This window comes from Phoenix dactylifera, chromosome 2, assembly GCF_051530095.1.
Source record: "Phoenix dactylifera cultivar Ajwa chromosome 2, Ajwa_hap1_PhDact_Kaust_v1.1, whole genome shotgun sequence".
In the NCBI taxonomy this organism is placed as follows: Eukaryota; Viridiplantae; Streptophyta; class Magnoliopsida; order Arecales; family Arecaceae; genus Phoenix; species Phoenix dactylifera.
Genome location: NC_143191.1, coordinates 41,151,308 through 41,175,701, shown reverse-complemented (window position 1 = coordinate 41,175,701; position 24,394 = coordinate 41,151,308). Strand labels below are relative to the sequence as shown.

General features: G+C 41.0%; 2 protein-coding genes and 1 pseudogene across 5 annotated transcripts in view; all 3 read right to left on the bottom strand.

Annotated features, from left to right (window-relative positions):
• Positions 1 to 236: 236 nt before the first annotated feature.
• On the bottom strand, positions 237 to 1,392 carry LOC149768327 (uncharacterized; annotated as a pseudogene).
• Positions 1,393 to 1,543: 151 nt separating this feature from the next.
• Positions 1,544 to 24,394, bottom strand: part of LOC103699705 (long chain acyl-CoA synthetase 8-like) — a 45,508-nt gene continuing 22,657 nt past the window's right edge. Inside the window, exons 1-4 of one of the 3 annotated variants that reach the window (XM_089929018.1) lie at positions 5,109 to 5,243; positions 3,802 to 4,392; positions 3,625 to 3,705; positions 1,557 to 1,884 (exon numbers count right to left, since the gene is read on the bottom strand). In XM_089929018.1, the coding sequence (XP_089785144.1) occupies positions 1,777 to 1,884; positions 3,625 to 3,705; positions 3,802 to 4,347 (735 nt within the window). In that variant the 5' untranslated portion in view covers positions 4,348 to 4,392; positions 5,109 to 5,243 and the 3' untranslated portion in view covers positions 1,557 to 1,776. Of the gene's footprint in view, positions 1,885 to 3,624; positions 3,706 to 3,801; positions 4,393 to 5,089; positions 5,244 to 24,394 lie in introns of those variants that run through there. The other 2 variants (XM_089929017.1, XM_089929020.1) reach the window with 2 other exon arrangements.
• On the bottom strand, positions 14,489 to 16,733 carry LOC120104961 (UPF0481 protein At3g47200-like). Of its 2 annotated transcripts, none has more exons than XM_089929015.1 (2): positions 16,528 to 16,733; positions 14,489 to 16,368 (listed from the first exon to the last, which is right to left on the bottom strand). In XM_089929015.1, the coding sequence occupies exon 2, from the start codon at positions 16,356 to 16,358 to the stop codon at positions 14,796 to 14,798; it is 1,563 nt and encodes a 520-aa protein (XP_089785141.1). In that variant the 5' UTR covers positions 16,359 to 16,368; positions 16,528 to 16,733; the 3' UTR covers positions 14,489 to 14,795. The 2 variants fall into 2 exon arrangements, with proteins under 2 accessions (XP_089785141.1, XP_089785142.1); XM_089929016.1 differs by having other exon boundaries at positions 16,589 to 16,720.

Genomic DNA, 24,394 nt, shown 5'->3' with positions numbered 1-24,394 from the left:
CTCGACAATGCACGTGGCCTGGGGGGAGGCGGGAAGCGCCTGAACTTCAGCCAACACAAAGCGTCACATCACCATGGTAATCGATTGCCGTCTAGCGTACTCTTCATCTGTGTGCAGCCGAGGAGATTGGTGAGGTTGTGCTCGGACCCTCCAATTATTCCGAATGCGATTAGTCAGTAACAGCGAACAATAACCGTTTTCAATCAATAATATCTTACAGAAACAAGGTTAAATACTAGATGCATCATTAGTTCCAGCATCAGTTACAACGGAAAAAATATTAGTAGTTAGGTACACGGCTTAAGAAGTTTCACTTGGAAGCTTAATTTAGCCGAAGGGGGAGAATTCACACAAGTAACTACCACCACACTTATTACACCAAAAGAAGATGAAAAATACTTCGCCTCCCCCGATGGTGCGAGGATCCCTGAAATCGAGGGGAGAGACATCGGAAAGCTTACAATATAACACAGGAAAGTGCGATGGATTACATACATGCACGATTTATTCAGAATAACATCAAACGCTGCTCCTAGCTAGCAGCGGTGCCATTCATTTTTTATAGGAGCCGGTGATGGTGTAGATGGTCTGGATGAGGGCGGCAACTGATAGAGTGATATCGGCAACAAACGAGATGCTCAGCCATACACTGGAGCAATAACGTTGCTTCGCATCGGCATACATTCTGCGCCACTTGCTGTTGCGACAACGAATCACCTCCTCGTATACCTTAGCCAAGTAACCCGGCGTCGACTTATAATGATCGATCACGTTATGTAATTGCCCGAAGAGAGCGACCACCTCCGCAGGGCTGGTCAATCTGTGCTTCAACACCCCACTAGTTTCAAGCGGCTCCACGTTTTCTTCTCTCCGCACGATGCGATCCATAAATGTGACGTAGGCTGTGATGTACCAGACGCCATCAGACTTCTCAAAGCTGATTAGATTGTGGAGGAGTATATTGGTATGGTCTTCGACGCGCAATGGCGGCATCTGGATATCTCCAGATTTGCCCGTCGTTACGTCGAGTACGCTTTGCATTACATTTTTTTTTCTCCTTAAAATTCACCGCAGACTTTCGTTGGAGCTCTGTTGCGCTGGGGAGATATCGATGTGGATCGATAAGTAAATCAATATCTTCAAGAATGTTTAAACTATGATATTCCGGTGGCTCCAAGTACATGTGGTACAAATGAAGCAGATGATAAACCTCCTTTGTTTCTGCGTCGTTCGAACTGTTCCTTCCTAAACCGAGATTATCAAAAAAATTGAGAGCAACTTCTATGATTGAGCCGTTGCCTTCATTGCCTCCATTTTTCATCTTGAAAACATCCTCAAGGATAAAGAAAGGGATTTGGTTGTTGAGCAACAGCAAACAAGATGAAGCAGCTATCAAGCATTAGCATCTCCAGAAAACTTTCCATGCCGAGGTAGTCTGTCCCATAACGCTCACGATAAACTTCAAAGCATCTTCTCTCCTCTCTTTCATCTTACCGAGGAATTTACCGAGGTCTTGTTCGTATCTATTGCCGATCACTTTTTTCACACACCACAGTTTGTGTTCATCTGTGATTCTGAAATAATTACCCTCCGTCTTCCGGTGGTAGGGGCCGATGGCCACCGCCCTTGGCTCGTGAAGCTTATTGTCACGGTCCTCAGTGCTTGCAGGAGCTGTGCTGATGCTTTTGGATGCAGTGTAATTACGTGGCTTCTGAAGGACGACATCGATTTTATCCAGCATTTTTTTTGGCCCAAATGTCCGTTGCTTCGTGCCCTTCAACAGCAATCATGGTTTCGCTCGCTTCCCTGGTCTCCACCTTCTCCTTTCCTTTGGCCTTCTCGGAGGAGGAAAGTGCAGCATATCCCCCATCCATCGCGCCTCTGCTGTAAGAAGGTTAGAGATGCTATTAGCTCCAGTTGGGAAAATAATAGCTAAGGGGCCAGAGACGCACTTATCAGCTGGCTGGGATGATAGTATAAGGGGGAGAGATAGCATGCAAGCAAGCATATATGGAAACATAAGGCATCGGAGCAATGAATATGCTTTCATCCCAGCCAAGCAAGCATATAGTTTTAATTAGCTGGCTTAAGTTCATCCCACACAAGCAAGCATATATGGTAACATAAGTAGCAGTGAATACATATTGTGCCACTAAAATCCAGTCTGATGATCTAGCGACGAAGAGGACGTTAATCGATCTGCTATGATGGAAGATCAACATATATTTAATTGAGGCATCAAACACTGGTCTCCTCCGCTCGGTAGCTCCGGGGCTTCACGCAAGCGTCCTTCACCCCTCTCCGGTTTTGTTTTCCACCCAAAACGCGTCTGCAGGATTAGGAGACACCCGCCTCATATGTCCAGGCTCTAGAACGAGTCTTTCCGATGTGGGACTATTGGGCCTCACACCCTTCCCACCATCGGACAAGAGCCGTCCTCAGCTCTGATATCAAATGTCACGCCCCCGCCTGCGTGGAGCACGTAAGGCACCCAGTGCCCACGTGGGGGCCACATGAGGGGGGAATATGGGGCTCCCCTGCCAGATATTATCCGTTTCCGGGGCTTCACGCAAGCGTCCTTCATCCCTCCCGGGTTTTGTTTTCCACCCAAAACGCGTCTGCAGGATTAGGAAACACCCGCCTCATATGCCCAGGCTCTAGAACGAGTCTTTCCGATGTGGGACTATTGGGCCTCATACCTGCTAGAAATCCACTTATCGAAGACTTTCCGACAAGAGATCCTCTAATGCCAAAGTAAAAATTAATAACGAGACAACATTGTGGAAAGGATAAATCTCAATAGAGGATGGTCTTTGTGAGTGATAGTGAGTGTTTATTCTGTTCAAACAACAAGCACAGGAGTGCTACTTAAATGAATTGCCAACATTTTACATGCAATCAACTATCAAATTTATGGCATTTGAGAGACACTGTGATACACAGCAGAAATAGTCATCCCATGATACTTTGTAGCATTTATTACTAAGATGCAAGAAAAGCTACTAATTAATCTTTTTGCACAAAGAACAACCACTGTCTTTGACCTCCACCCCACCCACCCACCCAGCCCCCGCCGCCGAAAACAAAAGAAAAAAAGAAGCAAGAAGTAGTTGTGGGATGAGGAGAAAAAATTTTGAAGCATCAGAATATGGAATCACTGTTACTAGTGTTTCATAATATCAATGACACATAAATTGAAAATTTTACATAGAATACCATAGAAAAAAAAAAAATAGTCACAGCCTTAGACAAGTCAAGAAATGTCTGCTAAGATAGTAAACAAATTAAAATTTGCTATCAATATAAGAGAAAGAAAAAGAAATAAAGATGAAACTGTCTCCATCAAAAATTATAGTAGCTCACAGCACCAATGCAGCAATCATGGAATTATTGTTTCTTAGCTGAATAAATGAGTGAATGGTTGCAGCCTCACTCAATAGAAAATTAAGAACAGGTACAGAAATAGCATAGATCGGTCCTAAAATGTCCGCTAGGATACACGAACAAAACAAAAATATACTTCTACTCAAAAGAAAAAAGGGAAAGAAAGGATGCAGTCCAGTTTGTCTAAAAACTATAGTAGCCGAAGCATGTAACACATAATCCATGGCAGGCTATTCTCACCTCATTAAGTGAGTGGATAAGCGCATCCACACCAAGAGATGCATATATTGTTGCGACTGTTATATTTTGGCGAAAGCATCCCTGATTAAAATAAGAGCAACTGTTATTAAGCATACTTATTATGTATGTAGAGGAAAATGATATGCATATATCTGATATAAACAACTACATGTCTACCTGCAAGGTAATGAACCACTCTGCCCTAGTATCAGAGAAAATTGCGGCACGACTCTCTGCACTGTGGCCCATTTTAATAAGACCAGAGGCAAAATTACAAGCACGATCAAATATTACCCCATAAGTTTGCCACATGTATTCCCCAAGATGAAACTTTTCGAACTTCCTCCCATCAGCAGAGTCTACTACTTCTCTGGAGATTAGCTTCCGTGCTCCAAGAAACCGACGTTGAGTATGCTTCTTGCAAGATTGCTCAAAAAGAGCTGCCACTGTTGTGGCCCCTTCCCAAGGAACTTCAACTAAAGAGGAGAACTTAATATGTCGCATTGTAATACCTGGCTCACCACCCACATTTATTTGCACTGCTCTTTGCTTATTCTTCTTCTTGAGCACATATAGCGATGAAACTACTAAAGGCAGAATAAGCCCAAGGATAGCTGCACCCACAATGCCATGCAACCTATATTCGTTTACAACCGATATATAGCTTCTAGAAATACTTTCTAGAAAAGCAAAGTGTAAATGGCCTCTATCTGTATCTCCCATAACTCTTGCTTATAAATTTCCAATCAGCGTTTTCTTTCACAGGTTCTGTAGATAAAATCAGAACAGAGTAGCTTAGCATTAATTTCTTTAAACAAAATAGAGTTAAACAATCAAGCTAAATTATGCAATGCGTTCATTGATAAATCATCACAAGAATTATTTTTCACAAATTTATTTTTTTGTTCTCTTGTTGTGTGTGTGTGTGTGTGTGTGTGTGTGTGTGTGTGTGTGTGTTTGTGTGGTGATACGATTCAAAATAATACATAGCGAGCGACAAACAAGCGTATATCCGAATCAAGAAACAACAGGTAATCCACAATTAAACAGGGCACCAATTATTCAACAAAGATAAGCAACAAGAAAGAGCAACGAACCTGGAAATCTTTGACACAACATCCTGCTTAAGCGAAAGAAAATTCATCCCAAATCGGCTAACAATTTCTATAATACCCCTAACTCGTAAAAGGAGAACAGAACAAGAAGATGCTCGAGTGAGAAACTAATTTTAAAAATTAGCTCAAAATTGATCACAGTATACCGTTTGAAGAGAAAATCGAACTCCTAATTCGTATAAAGAAGGAAAAGAAGAAATACAATAAATTCTTGCTGTTCTTGATCCATAAAGAACGAAAGTTACAACATATATATAAATATATGAAAAGAAAAACTCATATATTTCAAAGAAAGGAAAAACAAAGAGACATCATTGGAATTTTCAGCTTCAGAACTAGGGAGAAAGTACCAAAAGGAGCTTCCTTTACCCTCTTGCTACAGAAGCAGAGCAGCGTCCCACGAACAATGTTACGACAGCTCTGAGGTGGTGGAAGGTGGGGGATACGTATAGTGAGTTCTTCAAAGAAAAAGGCTTGGTATATTAGCCCTCCTTTCAGTCGAATATTGCATAAATACCCCGCAGGTCATCATAAATACTTTTTTCTTTTTCTTCTGACCGTTGGAAAAGTTGATTTAAAAATTCTTAAACCCAAATCCAACGGCCTAATTAAACTCTCTCAGCGGTGGCGCACAGGATATCGCATCGTTTTTTTTGCCCTTTTGGGTACATGATAAGGCTATATCTTTACTAATATATTGGCAATGATCTTGAGCTACCTCTTGATAAATCATGTTATATTTTTGTCTATCATATATAATGGGAAAAAGAGCTGGATGCACATGCTAGATTATGAAATCTCTATTTTTTAAATTAAAATAATAAAATATGTTCTTGCATAGAGAAGTATATTTTTTTTTAGTTTCTTATTCTATTTTTTCGAAGGAATTTGCTCTCCTATACATGCATCACACATGCCAATGTACTTGTCTTGATCCAAAGAACAAACTAAAGCATGGATGTATTGATTTAAATTGTTACATTAATATAAATAATCTGAAAGTTTGTAATGCTGGTAGCAAGTTGCAAAAATGGCCACCATGCATATTTTATTTTTGGTATGGAAGGAATGACTATTTTCACTTTTTCATGACTAAGATACCTCTCACCATGTCATCTCAAAATATATGAAGAAAAGAGCCCGTGCTCGACGTTTCCCATCTCTTTGGCCAGCCACCACCTGCCATCCCATCGTCATCCACTATTGGTGGTGATCCTCATCATCATCATTGTCATAGATCGTGGAGTTTGACGGTGGTTATGGAGGGTGGTGGAGATTATTGTCGATAATAGGTGATATTGAAGAAGTTGGTGGTGGGTCGTAGTAATGATTATCATCATGACTAGTAGTGGCATAGTGTATCATCGATGGTGAGCAATGGTGGAGAGCATTAGTAATAGTAGCTATCGCTAAAGATCATCGATGACATTGAATGATACTGAAGATTATTAACAATGGAGGATGATGGTAGAAATCATCAATAGGGTAGGTGAAGATAAAAATTGCTAGCCACGATGCATCGTGATGGAGGTCCTCAATAATGATGACATGTGATGAAGTGATAAAGATTAGAGTGATGCCAAACGATGGTGGATGTCAATAATGGTGATGACAAATTGGGAGTGCCAACTATCATGGATGACGTGAGGATCATCAGCAGCTGTAGGGGGCGGTTGGATGGTAGGTGGTAGACGATGGTGGATGGCGAGCGAGAGAGAAAAGAGCTTTTTCTCTTCCCTCATAAGCTCTTCTTTTCTCCTATATTTTAGTTTACATAGATTGTACATATTCATCTCACTTCATATTTTTTCTTCCCATATTTTAAGATGAAGTGGTAGGGATATTTTGGTCCGGAAATGTAGAAACAAATTTTTTGGCCCATAGAAAAAAAAAACAATCCAAGTCTCAAAAAAAATAAAATTATGGTGCATTAATAATAGAATTATGGTGATCGATTTTACAAAACATCCCATCTTTATAGTTATCGCAGAATCATAAAAGTGCATCAATAATATAATATTATCAAGAACATACGTTCATTTAATAAAGTTTCCTTGGAATAGCCGCATTTATACTAACAATTCAAAGTGGGCAATAGAAATGGGAAACAATGAAGGGATGCTAAAAGAGAATAATAAAAAGGGAGAGCATTCTCTGATAAAAAATAAAATGAAAACCCATTAGGCACTACCTTTTCCATGACTTTGCTATTATTATACATAATTCCCATTACACCTACCATACTTTTTCTTACTATAATTTATTATTGAATATGAAAAGTTTTTGAAAGTCGTCTATGCTTCCCTTCCCACTTTCGTCTTTTTACCCGGAGAAGACACATTATGCCTCCTTGGGCTAAAATCTGTGAGAGCGCTCGTTATTTAATCGGAAAGACGAGGGTAATTTGTTGAGAAAGAGACGAGGGTACCGTTCGAGGTCAGACGAACAGGACCGTCCACATGACGTATCCGATCTCCTCGTCACCAGAACTAGACGGTGACGAGGTGGGCCCGGTCTCATCCATGGTTTAATAGCAGCGTTATAACCATAATAACGGTTTCGACCGTCTCCAATTACACTATTAAATTAAATAATATAAAAATATAATAACTATTATTTTCTATTATATCCCATTATTTCCCATTAGTGGACTGCTATAACAAGGACCATTATATTTACTTCTACTTTCTTTTTAATAAAATAATATTGATTTTAGAAATTTAATTCCCTTCATTTGATCACACAATTACAAGAAATATATTATTTTATTGAATAAAAAATTAAAAGTATTTTTTTGAGATAAATAATGTTTATAATAATTATCAGAAAGGTGTAGTTTCGATCGGAGGCTGCTGGGGTAATCGATGATGTGACTTGATTAGGTTTGGCTTGATCCATTATTTGAACCGATGGATCAGGATTCTAGCTGTTCCTGGCTGCCAGCAGCGGTCATAGCATATTCAGAATAATATCAGACGCTATTCCTAGCTGCTAGCAGTGGTGCCATTCAGTTTTGATAGAAGCCGATGATGGCGTAGATGGTGCTGAGGAAGGTGAGAACTAATGCGGCCACAAACGAGAGGCTCGCCCATACATTAAAGCAATAACGGCATACATTCTACGCCACTTGTAGTTGTAACAACCTGTACCTTCTTGTATACCCTTTTTTTTTTTTTTTGTTACATTAGCGGCTCACACACAATGAACATGGATACAGCCTACAAAGTCAGACACTAAATACACTGCAATAAAGCTAAAACAGAAGTATGGTTTTCTAATCTTCAGAATGACGAGCAGCATAGGATACCATCCAATCCGCCACACTATTGGCAAACCGTGTCCCACGCTAGTAAATGGATGCCCCTGCTGCTCCCTTTATAACTTAGCCAGGTAACCCGGCGTCTTATAACGACCGATCACATTATGTAATTAATTGCCTGAAGAGGGCGACCACCTCCGCCTACTAGTTTCAAGCAGCTCCACATCTCTTCTCTCCGCACGATGTGACCCAAGAATGCGGCGTAGGCTGTGATGTACGAGCCCATGATGCCAAGAGACTCCTCAAGGCTGATTAGATTATGGAGGAGAATATTGGTATGGTCATCGACGCGCAATGCCGGCATCTGGATATCTCCAGATTTGCGCGCCGTTACGTCGAGTACGCTTTGCGGCACACCTATCATTTTTTTCACCTTAAAATTCACCGTAGACTTCCTTGGAGCTCTGTTGCGCTGGGGAGAGATCGCTGTGGATCGATATGTGGAAGAATATCTTCCAGAATGTTTGCACCAAGATGCACCGGTGGCTCCGAATACATGTGGTACAAATGAAGCAAATGATGAACCTCCGTAGTTTCTCTGTCTTTCGAACTGTTCCTTCCTAAACCGAGAGTATCAAAAAACTTGAGAGCAACTATTCTGATTGAGCCGCTGCCTTCATTGCCTCCATTTTGCATCTTTTCTTTTGGGTCACTATCATTTTTCATCTTGAAAACATCCTCAAGGATGAAGAAAGGGATCTGGCTGTTGAGCAGCAGCAAGTCAGTCTTGAAAAGCTCGGATGCCCGCACTATATCACCTCGTGCCCATGGTACAGCGGGCGAGCCCACCGTCATAAACTCACGAAATACATAGGCAAGATCGTAATGAAATGTAAGCGCAAGCAAGATGAAGCAGCTATCAAGCATTAGCATCTCCAGAAAACTTTGGGGATCCATGCTGTAAAGGCCCCCATTTGGGTTTGGGTCGGCCTCTGAGCAAGGGCGGCCCAACACGTCAAAAAGGGGGAGGGAGTCTCCCGATTGAAATGCCCTCCCTCCCCTGTTTTCGAATCCTTCTCCCCTCCTCCCGAATCCATTGGAAGGGAGGTTATAGGGTGATAAAACCCTACCATATCAGGCGAGGATCCCCTCCCTTCTCTTCCTAGGGCATCAGCCGAGAGGTTTCCACACACAAAAAAAAAAGAGAAGGGAGATTGGAGTTCTACCTTGCCGCAGGAGGGATCGGACCGTTCGCCGTCAATCCGATCGGGAGGACCTCGCCGGAGGCAAGGTGAGCACCTTCTCCTCCTCCTCTATCGTCTTTGGCCATTACCTCTTGGGGATTGTAGCCGGGAAGCCGCTGGACTGAATGGGGAAAGCCGAACCCTATTCGGCCTTCTCCTCTTCCGCTCCGGCCAGCCGACGCCGGGCGTGGCACCGCCGGCACGCCACAGGCCGACGACCATGGAGCGTCGCCAGCCGTGGGCCACCTACTGCCGAACCCCCTTGTCCCCTTTCCGTCGGGAAGAAGGAAGAAGAGGGAAAGAGAAAGGGTCTTTCCAATTCCCTTTCTCTTATTATATTTCCCTCTCTCTCTAGTTGGGTTCTTTCTCTACACATGGATCTGGGGAGAGCATTGCTTTGTGGACTCTAGAAAGTCCTGGGATGTTAGATCTTAGAGGACCCTTTATAGGAATCAAACAGGGGTCCTAGATTATCATATATCTTTGATAAATTTTAATGATGATTTGGTTCTGTAGGGGGACAATCTATTGGACGAGAGGACGCTGAGCGGAGTCCTGCGCATTCCGGTTCATAGATCGCCGTGAGGGTGGGTGATTAGTTGTCTGAGTTTTCAACAAAGGGTAAGAATCCTTGTACGCCAATCCTACATGATAAAAATATTTTTGCATTATATATGTTTGATATGCTATGATCCAGACAAAGCAAAAATAGTTTTATATTTAATTATATTTTGATCGTGTTGACTTGAGATTGGTAGTATGATGGATGCATGTATGCGTATAACTTATACCTGCATAATTGAATTTATGAATGTAGTGGTATGGACTAACCATGTTATATCGATTGCCCTGTCACGGGCCGGAAACGTGACCATGGTTAGTCTAGGCCGGATATAAGATGGAAAAAAGAAATTGATGTGTGTATGTGAATTGGTTAAATGAGTAGGGACTTTGGGCTTATCTCGTTAGTATTGATTACCCATCACAGGCTAAAAATGTGATATTATCGATTGCCCCGTCATAGGCTGGAAATGGGATACCATCGATTGCCCCATCACAGGCTGGAAATGTGATACCATCGATTGTCCCGTCACAGGCCGGAAATGTGATACTATCGATTGCCCCGTCACGGGCTGGAAACGTGATCGGGATGTAGCCCAAAGTCGGAAAGATAATTGATCCGGATCAAGTTAACATAGAATAGAAAGAAAAAGCATTGAAAACAGTCATAATAATTTATAAGCTATTATATACTATATCATTCTTATGTGGCTGGACTTTCATTGATGTTTGATGTATAATTATGGACTTTCATTGATGTTTGATGTACATAATTATATTGATTATTTGAGTCTTTTGGAAACTGTTTATAATTTCATGAAATATGCATCGATTGGTCGTAGTTTTCAAATTCATATTATTATTGTGTTGGTATGGATGTGTAGGGATTCTTACTGGGCTGTAAAGCTCACCCCTTCTTCTTCTTTTTCTTTATCAGAGTTGCAGGATGCATAGATTTGGATGGGATGGGCGCAGAGTGTGAGTACCAGAGTCATTAGTTAGTTAGTTTGTTTATTCTTCTTTGATGTCGATGAACATTTGAAGATCTTGTAATCGAACTAATTTGTTTATTTGGACATGTCAGATTTGTCTATTTGAATTATTAAATTAATTATGGATTTATTGGAAATTTTGTTAATCATAGGCCTTGCATGATCTTTAGGGCACTGCTCTAGAGCTTATGCGGCCGGTCACGTCCTAAACTCGGGTGCTGGGTTCGGGGCGTGACACATGCCGAGGTAGTCTGTCCCGTAACGCTTACGATAAAACTTCAAAGCATCTTCTTCCCTCTCCTTCATCTTAGCGAGGAATTTACCGAGGTCTCGTTTGTAAGTATCGCCGATTACATGTCTCACACACCACAGCTTGTACTCATCTGTGAGGCTGAAATAATTATCCCCCGTCTCCCGATGGTAGGGCTCGATGGCCACCGCCGCCCTTGGCTCGTAAAGCTTCTTGCCACGGTCCTCGGCGCGTGCAGGAACTGTGCTGATGCTTTTGGATGATGCAGTGTAATTTTAAGGCTTTTGAAGGATGACATCGATTCTATCCTGCATTTGAAGGATGACATCGATTCTATCCTGCATTTTGAAGGCTTTTGAAGGATGACATCGATTCTATCCTGCATTTTTTTCACCCAAACGTCTGTTGCTTCGTCCCTTCGGCTTGCATTTGCTCCGATATCGCCAGGGGAAGGGCCGCCTGCTGCACTGGAGTTATCACTACACAAAAAAAGACAATTACCGACTCTTATTTGTTAAGCGTCGGCAAAAATTTTTCCCCGTCAACATTTGCCGACGTTTTTTAAAAGCATCGGCTAATGACGACGCTTAAAAGCGTCGTTGAAGTTAATATGTAATTGACGACACTTTTAACGACGCTTTTTAACGTTGTTAAATAATGACGCTTAAAAGCATCGTTAAAGGCGTCGTTGAAAGCCAAAAAACCACCTCATTTTAGTCCCACATCGGCGGTCTGAAAAAAACTGTTTATATAGCCAAATCCAACCACTCTGTACGGATGGAATGAAGTTACCGATCGGGGAGGTTGTTTGTATTTCTAAATTGAGGAGAAGATGCAGACCGCAAATGGTAACTTTCTTGGCAAGTGGTAATTCGCGATGCTTTAAAGCGTCGGTAATTCGCGACGCTTTAAAGTGTCGGCAAAGAGCGACGCTTAAAAGCATCGCTAAATTAGAATTAGCGACGCTTTTGAAACCGTCGAAAAATGTTTTTTCCACTGTAGCATAGGCGACGCTTTACCGACATTTTGAAAAGCGTCGGGATGGTTTCTACCGACGCTTAAAAGCGTCGCTAATAGCCAAAACAAGCGTCGCTAACGTCCAAGTTTTTTGTAGTGTATCCTCTCCTTCAACAGCACTGATGGTTTTGCTCGCTTCCATGGTCTCCACCTTCTCCTTTCCTTTGGCCTCCTCGGAGGAAAAAAGTGCAACATATCCCCCATCCATCGCGCCTCTGCTGTAAGAAGGTTGGAGATGCTATTAGCTCTAGCTGGGAAAATAATAGATAAAGGGCCAGAGACGCACATATCAGCTCGCTGGCATGATAATATGTGAAGGGGGAGAGATAGCATGCAAGCAAGCATATATATATATATATGGCAACATAAGGCATCGGAGCAATGAATATGCTTTCATCCCAGCCAAGCAAGCATATAGTTTTAATTAGCTGGCTTAATTTCATCCCACACAAGCAAGCATATATGGTAACATAAGTCATCTGAGCATTGAATACATATTGTGCTACTAAATCCAGTGTGATGATCTAATGACGAAGAGAACGTTAATCGATCTGCTATGATGGAAGATCATCACATATTTAATTGAGGCGCCGGGCACTGGTCTCCTCCGCTCGATAGTCTGCTAGAAGTCTACTTGCTGGAAAGTTTCTGGCGGGGACCCTCCGATACCTAAGTTAGAATAATGAGGCAACAGTGTAGAAGAGAGAGATCTCAAAGTGGTCTCTGTGAGTAATTGTGAGCGCTTATTCTACGTGTACCTTAAGTTTTCTGCGTTGCCCCTTTTATATAGGAAAGCCAGTTTTGTCGTTACCTAGGACGATGTGACATGCAATGATGCCAGGCAGTAGTCAGTGGTACGGCCATGGTGCGGGTCAGTCCATGTGGGCAAAGTGCGACACAGGTCTAATACGGGATATAGGGCTGCCACAATTGCAAATTGCGAGAGTTATCGATTGTTAGGGCTATCAGCCATGGTCGACGCGTACTGATGGTTCTCCTCGGCTGGCGACTCTTCGATTGGAGTCAAAGTGGTACCTTAGCTCATGTCCGGGGTCATAGAGGTCAGTCTGGCCTGAGATCGAGGTGTTCTATATTTTTTCTAATCAATGAAAACATACTTATGATGCTTGCATAAAAAATTAGCATAATATAATAATATTAATTTGTTGTAAATTATGCTAGTGGGCTAACTAAGTGAAACGGTGCTTAGGGGACCATTAGTTGTTGTGAGATAAGGACCGGGCTAGACCTGACCAAGGTTTGGTTCTAACCGGATAACCGGACCGGAACCGAACGGGTGAACCGGACCGGAATCAGAACCATGTCTCACGGTTCTTAACCGAACCGGAACCTTGAGGAATACGGTTCGGTTAAGGTTTCAGGTTTGATGGAACCGGAACCGAAATCGGAACCGGTGGTTCGGTTCCGGTTCGAACCGAAAAAGACTATTTTACCCCTCCTAACAACTAAAAACGGCTAGTTTGAGGGGCATTTTGGAAAACAAAAATTATCCCCAACACTATATATACCTCTCCAAATCAATTTTTTCACCACACCACTCAATAACTCAATCTTCCAATTTCTCTCAATTTTTCGCTCTCTCAATTATTCAATCTATTCCAATTCTCTACACATTTCATAACCTTCCCATATTTTCATTTTTTCCAATCCAATTATCAAAAATGTCTTCCTCCTGCTCAAATAAAGGCAAGAAAATATATGTTCCAAACTCAAATTCTTGGGATCCAAATTACCGACCCCCCTCTATTGATGAGTAAATAATAAAATGAGGTACAAATTATCATTTTTTATTAATTACACAATTTATTTGTATTTAAATTTTTTTTTCAAATTAATTACACAATCTAATTTTTTTCAAAATTTTATAACCGGAACCGGAACCGTCTAGAACCGGAACCGGAACCGGAATCGAACCGACTATTTTCGGTTCCGGTTAAGGTTCTAGGTTTTTGTGGAACCGGAACCGGCGGTTCCATAACCGAAATCGGCGGTTCCGGAACCGTGGTCAGGTCTAGATCGGGCTCGAGAAATCTCTCGCTCGCTCTCTCTCTCTCTCTCTCCTCTCCAAACCACAAGGCAAACAAGTTAAAACTGGCGGAACTTTACCTAACGCGGGCGCCTAAGCTTCAGCCAACACAAAGCGGCACATCAGCATGGTGAATTTCCTCACCAACAATAGACGGATTTACCGATTGCCGTCCTGCACACTCTCCATCTGCGTGCATCCAAGGAGATCGGTGGGGTCGCGCCCGGTCCCTCCTGAGAGAACGTGCCAGCTATTTTGAATGCGATTAGCCAGTAATAGGGAATAATTAATAACCATTTTAAATCAATAATATCTTACAGAAATAAGGTTAAATACTGCATCATTAGTTCCAGCATCAGTTACAACAGAAAAACTGTAAGTAGTTAGGTACACGGCTTAAAAAGTTCCACTTGCAAGCTTAATTTACATTAAGGGGGAGAATTCACACAAGTAACTACCACCACAATTATTACACCAAAAGAAGATGAAAAATACTTCGTCTCCCCCGATGGAGGGAGGATCCCTGAAATCTAGGGGAGAGACATCAGACAGCTTACAATGCATACAACACAGGAAAGAACATTACATCTGAGACAAGTGGGACGGATCATACGCGATGGATTACATACATGCACCATTTATTCAGAATAACATCAGACGCTGCTCCTAGCTAGCAGCGGTGCCATTCAACTTTGATAGAAGCCGATGATGGCGTAGATGGTCTCGATGAGGGTGAGAACTGACAGAGCGATACCGGCAACAAACGAGATGCTCAGCCATACATTGGAGCAATAACGTTGCTTCGCATTGGCATACAGTTGGCGCCACTTGCTGTCGCAACAACGATTCACCTCCTCGTATACCCTAGCCAAGTAACCCGGCGTCTTACAAGGATCGATCACATTATGTAATTGCCTGAAGAGAGCGACCACCTCCGCAGGGCTGCTCAATCTGTGCTCCAACACCCTCCTAGTCTCAAGCAGCTCCATGTCTTCTTCTCCCCTCACGATGTGATGCAAGAATGCGACGTAGGCTGTGATGTGCGAGTGGCTTTTAGACTCCTCAAAGCTGATTAGATTATGGAGGAGAATATTGGTATGGTCTTCGACGCGCAAGACCGGCATCTGGATATCTCCAGATTTGCACGTCGTTACGTCAAGTACGCTTTGCGGCACACCTTCCATCTTTTTCACCTTAAAATTCACCGCAGACTTTTGTTGGAGCTTTGTTGCGCTGGGGAGAGATCGCGGAGGATCGATAAATGGAAGAATATCTCCAAGCAAGCTTCGACCAGGATGCACCGGTGGCTTCAAATACATGTGGTACAAATCAAGCAGATGATCAACCTCCGTAGTTTCTGTGTCTTGCGAACTGTTCCCTCCTAAATCGAGAAAATAAAAAAACTCGAAAGCAACTTTTCTGATTGAGCCGTTGCCTTCAGTGCCTCCATTCTGCATCTTTTTTGTTGGGTCAATATCATTTTTCATCTTGAAAACATCCTCAAGGATAAAGAAAGGGATTTGGTTGTTGAGCAACAGCAAGTCAGTCTTGACAAGCTCCGATGCCTCCACTATATCACGTGGTGCCCATGTTATATCGCCTAAGCCAAACAGAATAGGGATTACCTTGGCAATATCGTAACGCAATGAAAGCGCAAACAAGATGAAGCAGCTATCAAGCATTAGCATCTCCAGGAAACTTTGGGAATCCATGCGGAAGTTATAGCCTGTCCCATAATGCTTACGATAAAACTTCACAGCATCTTCTTCCCTCTCCTTCATCTTACCGACGAATTTGCGGAGGAATTCGCCGATCACTTCTTCTTCTTCTTCTTTTAACTTTTGGTGAAAGACGATCACTTCTTCTTTTTTTTTTTTTGCTAAAACGATCACTTCTTTCACACACCACAGTTTGTGTTCATCTGTGATTCTGAAATAATTATTCTCCGCCTTCCGGTGGTAGGGGCCGATGGCCACCGCCCTTGGCTCGTAAAGCTTCTTGTCACGGTCCTCAGTGCTTGCAGGAGCTGTGCTGATGCTTTTGGATGCAGTGTAACTAGGTGGCTTCTGAAGGACGACTTTGATTTTATCCAGCATTTTTTCGGCCCAAACGTCCGTTGCTAGGATATCGCCAGGGGAAAGGCCGCCTGCTGCACTGGGGTTACGCTCCCCTCCAACAGAACTGATGGTTTTGCTCACTTCCATGGTCTCCACCTTCTCCTTTCCTTTGGTCTTCTCGGAGGAGTCCATCGCGCCTTTGCTGTAAGAAGGACAGAAATGATATTAGCTCTAGCTGGGAAAATAATAGATGAAGGGAGAGCCGCACATATTAGCTGGCTGGGATGAAAGCATGTGAAGGGAGAGCCACACAGCACAAGCAAGCATATATGGTAACATAAGTCATCGGAGTACTGAATACATATTGTGCCGCTACAATCCGGTCTGAGGATGTTGATCTGCTATGATGGAAGATGAAGTACCGATGAAGAGGCCTCTAAAGTTCTAAAGAACAGAACATGTAGAAAGACCAAGGAGAAGAGGAAGTAGAGTGCTCATAGTTTGTGTTCGTCCATACGGTCGTGAGTCTTTTCTTATAGATAAGAAGTACCGGTCCCACGGGAGCGAGACTCCAAAATTTAGAATCCAACTGGGAGCTGATTCCTTATTTTCCTTTTTTGGATTGATCCAAAAAAATAAGTCCAATTGAAACTGGTCCCTCTCCTATACTATATGTCGGCTTACGATTGGCAAATCCGATTTTAGTCACATCATATGTGAATCACGTTTTCTAAATAAAGGTCAAGGAGCGACCAAATATAGCAATAATTCTTGTTGATGTGTCCTTATATTTTTTTGGCAACAAGTTTAGACGCTCCATTATTTGAAGAGCAATGATAGGAAAACTCAAAAAATTTACTCAAAAACAAGACACTTAAACGTTTCACACCAACCACATTATTCCATTAAATGGCACGCTTCATGGTGAAAATATTGGTTGAACCAAATCTACCAGCTCAAAACCAACATAATTACAAAGGAGCACACATAAATATATCTATATTGCGCTCTTTTTCTTCTATTTCTTCTTTTGTCAATATCTGTATTGCTTAGAGGTCAAATTATGGTGCATTTTTTATTATTAGATTAATATTCTACTGCTGAAATGATCAATCTGATCCAATCAATAATTTTTTCGAGGTTCATCACGTCAAATAGCGCTGGTATGTCAACAAATGAAGTTGAGAGGGGGGTCCGTCTCCATAATAACCCTTGTAACGTTATTTGCTACATTTATGAGGCCAAGTGAACAATAATTTACAATGAACAAATATTTTTCCTTGGTGGGGCCAGGCGCTCTCGTCTCGTTGTTCCTTCTATTTATGAAGGCTGACCCACCAGAGTTAGACAAAAGCACAAAATAACAGTGCCACGTCATCGGATGCATGCGCCGGAATCTCGATTCGGCTGGAATCATATCTTCCATCCTTCGTACCAGGGACCGGAAGAATGGACAAAGATCGCTTCTTTCGGAGACGTCCATGGCATGCCGACACTAGGTCTAACTTCTCAAGTCCCACCATTGTGGATAGATATCATATTTGGATGGGCGCCACACAGTCTATCTTGAAAATGAATGGCTATCAACCATCATATTGGCATGTAAAAATACAAGTTGTTATGTCACCCACATGAGTTGACAGAGAGGTCCACCATGATAGCCCTTTTAACGTTGTGTTCTATTTATAAGACTAAGATAATGACCGATAACTTTTCTGAGCCGACACAAGCTGCCCAAATTATATACTACACCACATGCATATACATCACATGACCGCTACACCAAGGCAATCACAAATATTTATCTCTGGATATCAATTATTGAGATGAGTACTTGATTTATGATCCAAAAAAAAGCAAGTGTTTGGCATGGTGCACCGCTGCGTGATGCACGTGTTGTAGAATTAAATTTTCAGCACAAAAAAACAATTCTACGTTCATGGCATGCCAGCACCATTGATCTAACTCCACACATCCTACTATTTTGGAGATGTGTCTCCGCTTGTCCAAATCCTTAGGTCCCACGTCAGTAATGGAAACAAAAAGAAAAACTGGCGCTTTTGCATTAGAACATATTGATCCATCAAGTGGGGGTGGTTCTATATACACCCCCCCTATTGCTCAGGACACCCCCCAAAAATTAAAAAAAAATTAAATACTCTCTACACCCCCCCATTTGCTAAGGACACCCCTAAAAAATTAAAAATTCCTAAATTACCCCCCACCCTCCCCACCCCCTCACCTAAATTGCTCTCTACACCCCCCAAACCCCCCCCCACCCCGCTCTTCCCCTCCAAAACACCTCGCCAACGCCCAAAACCCCCCCGTTCCCCCTTCTCCCTCTCGTCGCCGGCATTCTCCCGATCTCCGACCACCTCGCCGGCTTCTCCCGGAACCACCTCGCCGGCTTCTCCCGAAATTTTTTTTTTTCACGGTTCGTGCTCCGTTCGGCACTGGACCGCCGAACAAAAGGCTTCTGTTCGGCTGAACAGTGCCGGACAGAAGCCTTCTGTTCGGCACTGTGCAGCCGAACAGATCTGTTCGGTTGAGGGTTGCCGAACAGAAGGCTTCTGTTCGGCACTGTTCAGCCGAACAGAAGCCTTTTGTTCGGCGGTCCAGTGCCGAACGGAGCACGAACCGTGAAAAAAAAAATTTCGGGAGAAGCCGGCGAGGTGGTTCCGGGAGAAGCCGGCGAGGTGGTCGGAGATCGGGAGAATGCCGGCGACGAGAGGGAGAAGGGGGAACGGGGGAGGAGGGGTTTAAGGGGGGTTTGAGGGGTGTTTTTTTTTTTCTTTTCAAAACGAAACGGAGGAGGAGGAAGGGGGGTGTATGAGAAAATTTCAAGGGCAATATGGTAATTACACTAAAGGTTAGTTTGGGTATTTTTTTTTTGGTTTTTGGGGGGTGTCCTGAGCAATAGGGGGGGTGTATATAGAACTACCCATCAAGTGGGGGACATAAAACGTTCATTAGATACCAATCACTTGCCAGTTATCTAGTTTTGACATTTGGGTAATATATGCTGAAGTAACAATGTATAATTTGCCTGATCTACTAAGCTGGCATCCAACTTGGCACTAAAATTAACACCTCTTCCTCTTCCTCTTCTCTTCGCTAGGTTTGGCAGCGGCATCAGTTTTTTTTTTTCTCTCAATTTTTATCTTCCTTAGAGGAATAGGGGTGTTAATTTTATGATCATGTTGCACGTCACCTCAATATGCCATGTAAATAGCATATAGACTTAATAAATTTCTTATATAGCTTTTATATATTACTCTAGCGTTGCTTTGACGAGTTGGAATTCTCTACCGCGCCATATAGGGCTTGTTAAGAGATGGCCAACAACTATCTCACGTATGGTCTTGCTGGAACTTAGCCCTCAATTCGATGAGGTTGATGTCCCTAATTTGTCCCGATCCTTTTTCTCATATTAAGAATAGTCTTAATTAATACTTCCGCCTGATTAATTTGATGTACTCTATCCCCTCTGGTTTCGTGATTGTCATCTCCTTCTCATATGGGAAGAGATTAGAATCAATCTTTCAGATAACCAAGTTTTAATGTTCGCATTAAGCTGGATCTGAGGAATAACTAATATGCTTTGAAACAGAGTTGCTGCATGGATGTCATACCCTTTTGGGCCTTAAGAAGAAGATAATTAACTATGATTACGATAATGTCATTATTAGAGTAAAATATCACCTTTTTGACAAATTTGCCCATTCCTTTGTAAATCTCTAAATTTAGTTTTCTTTGGTTCTAGATAGCTGTATTATTTGATTAATTATGAGTTATTATGGTGCGATGAATTATTGCTGCATAATTGCATTATATGTATAATTATCTAAAGGCTAGGAATGCATGCCCAACAGTGAAATTTCATATATATGTCGTTTGAAGGGGAGCATGATGAATTATGTTGATTCAATAGGAGAAAAATAGGTCATTTTCTTTTTGAAAATAAAAAATTTCTAAAAAGAAATTTTTAGCTTCTATGCAGCTTCGGTTCGAAAAAGAAACCGAGTTTCAAACTAGGCTACGGCTAAAATTTTCTTTTAAAATTCTGACTTGAGTCTGAGCTCGAGCTTGGTTGAAGATTAGCTTCTAGTTTGAGCTCCAACACAAATGAGATAGAGGGAGCATGGAGGAGAGAAGAGATAGAGGAAAGAGAGATTGGGAAGGAGAGAGGGGGAATAGAGATTAGGAGGGAGAGAGGGGGAGCATAGACCATTTTAGGCCAGGCCGAGCACTAGCCCAAGCTTGGCCTGAAATTTTTTTCGGCCGAGCCCGATTCATACATTCTCACGCCTAGTCCAAGGCCTGAGCTGAAGCTTACCTTGGCCGATAGGACTCGGGTGGTTCGGGCCCATTTCTAGCCTTAAATCTAGTGGTCTTTATTGCATAGGACCATCAAATGGTCTAGTGGGCATCCCTCAACACAAATAACTTTGATCATGTTAGTGTTGACATGCCACCAACAACATGACCTCTCTGTTGCAGCATTAAAAGTAGAGAATAAGGCTTGATTTAAGGCTTAGGTTTAATATGGACTTGTCATAATTACTGTTCCCTATGAAATTTATTATTCTTAGATCTATATTATCTATATTCTCATTCTTAGATCTACATACAAGCCTGTGAAATCGCCTTTAGTGTTGTTTCAGATGTGATTCTTTTTCTTTTACATATTTCAAAACAACTCTATGTTTTGAGATTCCAACCTAGTTAACGGTGATGTGAACGTACACTTAAAAGAAAAGTGACAAATAAGTCACAAGCACACTTTCTTCTTAGAAAAGTGACAAATACACTTAAAAGAAGTACACGTTTTGGGCATATCCGTTTGAACACAAATACATTGAAAAAAAATAAATGTAACATATCCCGGAATACACTCGGGGCAAGCATACAATCTGTCCAAAATATATGATCAGATAGATAAGCTAGAAAAAAGGCCACCCAATTCGCAACTCCATTTGCTTCACGGTAGAAGTCCCGTGCAACAAAATAGGTACCCCCTCTCATCTGGCTCTAGATTATTGTAGCACGAGAAGTGCACCCACCATTCTATCTTGCTTCTGAATCCAAACAATCACCATAGTAAAGTCACCCTCAACTAAAAACAAATACACTTCACAAGTAAATCAACAAGTGAGATACAGAGATGATCAATCCTATTAGTTATTCTGATAATAGCTATTATTCCTGCTAGTGGCATCATCTATTGGCGATAACAACAAAAGACAGTATAATAGGTATTTATGAAGGTGAGAACGAAGGGAATGGCAGCAATTACCAACATGGTCAGCCATGGATTTCGGAAACAATCAAGCTTCATATCGGCATACAAATAATGCAAATGCTTTCTTCTTTCTAAGCAAAATGTTGCCATGGCGTATTATGATAATTCAGAGACATCAGATAGATAATCTGCCATTTCAGGCAAAGTTAAAACAGTAAAAAAAATAGAAAAAAAGGGAGAGGAAGAAACCTTATGGAACTTACTTTACAAAACAAAAATTAGTGATAACAAGAATAGCTGGTCATTATTTTGCAATGTAAGTATTTATCTTACTGATTTTTTTTTCAAATTTGAATTTTAATATTAAATATTAAAAATTTACATAAATGATCATTTCAGAAAATTAAAGACTATTATTCCTCAGTTATTGTCACTTATTTTGTTATACTGGATAAAAGCAACTAAATTAACAACAAATATTTAATTCCCAAATGAACCTAGTTCAAGTTCAACTGGACAAATAGAACCATTATTTTGGTTATATTGGAGAGCAGGAAAAAAAAATTAAGATTCGGGGAATGACTCTCATTTGGTGATGTTGATGTCATCGAAACCTTGAACAATGCCCCCTAATGAGAACTTTCCAAATGCATTGCTTGCTCCTTAGGTTTGGAAACACATCTAAGAGCTGCCCTGTAAACAGAATTTACAAGGTATTGACTTACAGAAGATGGAAATATTCATCCAATTGCTAACTTCCACAACAAAACCTAAGCAAATAAATGATGGGAATTTAAATCAATAAAGCAGGCATCTAATGTCTGTATCCAATGCTCCTATCTTAAGAATCATCTTGCATGGCTAGAATCAGATTCATGTTAGATGACACCAAATTTGCAAATTTTCTTCAATCAAGCTACGATCTTCGCAACCTTCAGCCTTTGATGGCAACTCACATGCGGACTACATATTAATCTTGTAACAAGATTAAACCACAACAGCATCAACCCACCTGATTCCCTTCACGAAAACAATCTAACTCAGCCACGTGTGATAATTAAAAACAGCTAGCCGCTTGTCCTTTTTAGAGAAAAGATTGGGGAAGCCCAATAACAATCATTATCGTAGTATTCAAATTCCATTGTGATCCAATTCTGATTTCAATTTCAATTATGGACTAAATACATCAAAAAAATATAGCTATTTTGATCCTCGCTCCGATTCTAATGCTATATATTTATTAGAAAACTAAATAAAGTTCGTAAGAACTTGCTCAGTATGAAATTCCAAGTGCCATGTGAATAATTATGAAACACACAAGTAATAAATGATAAATCAAAAGAGTGACTGATGCTCAGTCTATACTACTTCATCTATTGATACAGCTATGTTATACTATGATAAATCAAATGAGTGACCCCTAGCTACCTAGTGTCCTCTTCCATCAATTAGGCCCCATTTGGCAGAGCTTTTGGAGGGCCAAAACGCACTTTCTCGCCCTCCAAAATCACTTTTAGATAAAATTGAGGTGTTTGGTAAAAATTTCGGAAAGCTGTTTTAGCTTTGCCAGAAAGCTAAAACAGTTTTTTGGTCTTGGAGCTTCTTTAAAATAGCACTTTTGGGCCCCGTCGAGAAGATGTTTTGAGTTATAAATTTTTTTTTCTTTTTTGACCAAAATACCTATAATAAAATATAATAATTACAAAAAATATGTATTTATAATCATGAAAATGTGCAGGAGTCCCAATATTTTATACCTTTATGCTATTAATTATAATATTTTATACCTTTACTATTGTATTATACTATAAATATAATATTATATTACATTATATCATAATACATTGATATGTTATGTTAAATAATTTAATATTATATTAAATTATTATGTTATAGTATATAATATTATATTACTATATTATATTACATTACAGTAATATTATACTATATCGTATATTTATGTATTAATATATATTATATTTTATTATGCTTTGTTGTATAATACTATACAATATTTTTTATGGTCATTTTGTCGTACCAAAAGTGCTTTCTTAGTTTGTTTACCAAACACATGTTAAAGTTCCACAGCACTTTAAAAATTTAGTTACCAAACGGTAAATATTTTTTTTATAAAAGTTCTATTTCAAAAAGCTGTATTTTCAATAGCTCTATTTTCAAAAGCTCTACTGCCAACGGCTGTGCCAAACACGGCCTTAAATCCTAAAAAAGGCTAGGTCTACAAAAGTTGCCTCCATGGCATGCCAACACTTGGTCTAACTTCTCATGTCCCACTATTGTGGATAGATATCATATTTGGATGGGCGCTGCATCGTCTATCTTAAAAATGAATGGCTATCATCCATCATATTGGCATGTAAAAATACAAGTTGTTATGTCAAACAAATGAGTTGACAGAGGGGTCCACCATGATAACCCTTTTAACGTTGTGTTCTATTTATAGGACTAAGACAATGATCGATAACTTTTTTGAGCCCACACAAGCTGCCCAAATTATATCCTACACCACATGCATATACATCACATGACCGATACACCACGACAATCACAAATATTTATCCCTAGATATCAATTATTGAGATGAGTACTTGATTTATGATCCAAAAAAATAAGTGCCACTACAAAAGAAATAGTATTTCCCGGCGCTTTCCAGAGCTTTTACCGACGCTTATAAGCGTCAGTACTTTCTAATCCAACGCGTCCAAAAGCGTCACGAAACTGTCGGGCAGGTGGGCGTGGATAATTTTCGTTCCGACGCTTTTCGCCTGCGTCGGCATTACCTTACCTTTACCGACGCTTTAAAGCGTCGGCAAAGGCTTTATATCCGACGATTTTAAGCGTCGGCAAAGGATTTATGCGTCGGTGTGCATGTGCCTGGATAGTGTTAGTGCCGGGATTACCGACGCTTTTATGCGTCGGCATTATCTTACCTTTACCGACGCTTTAAAGCGTCGGCAAAGGCTTTATA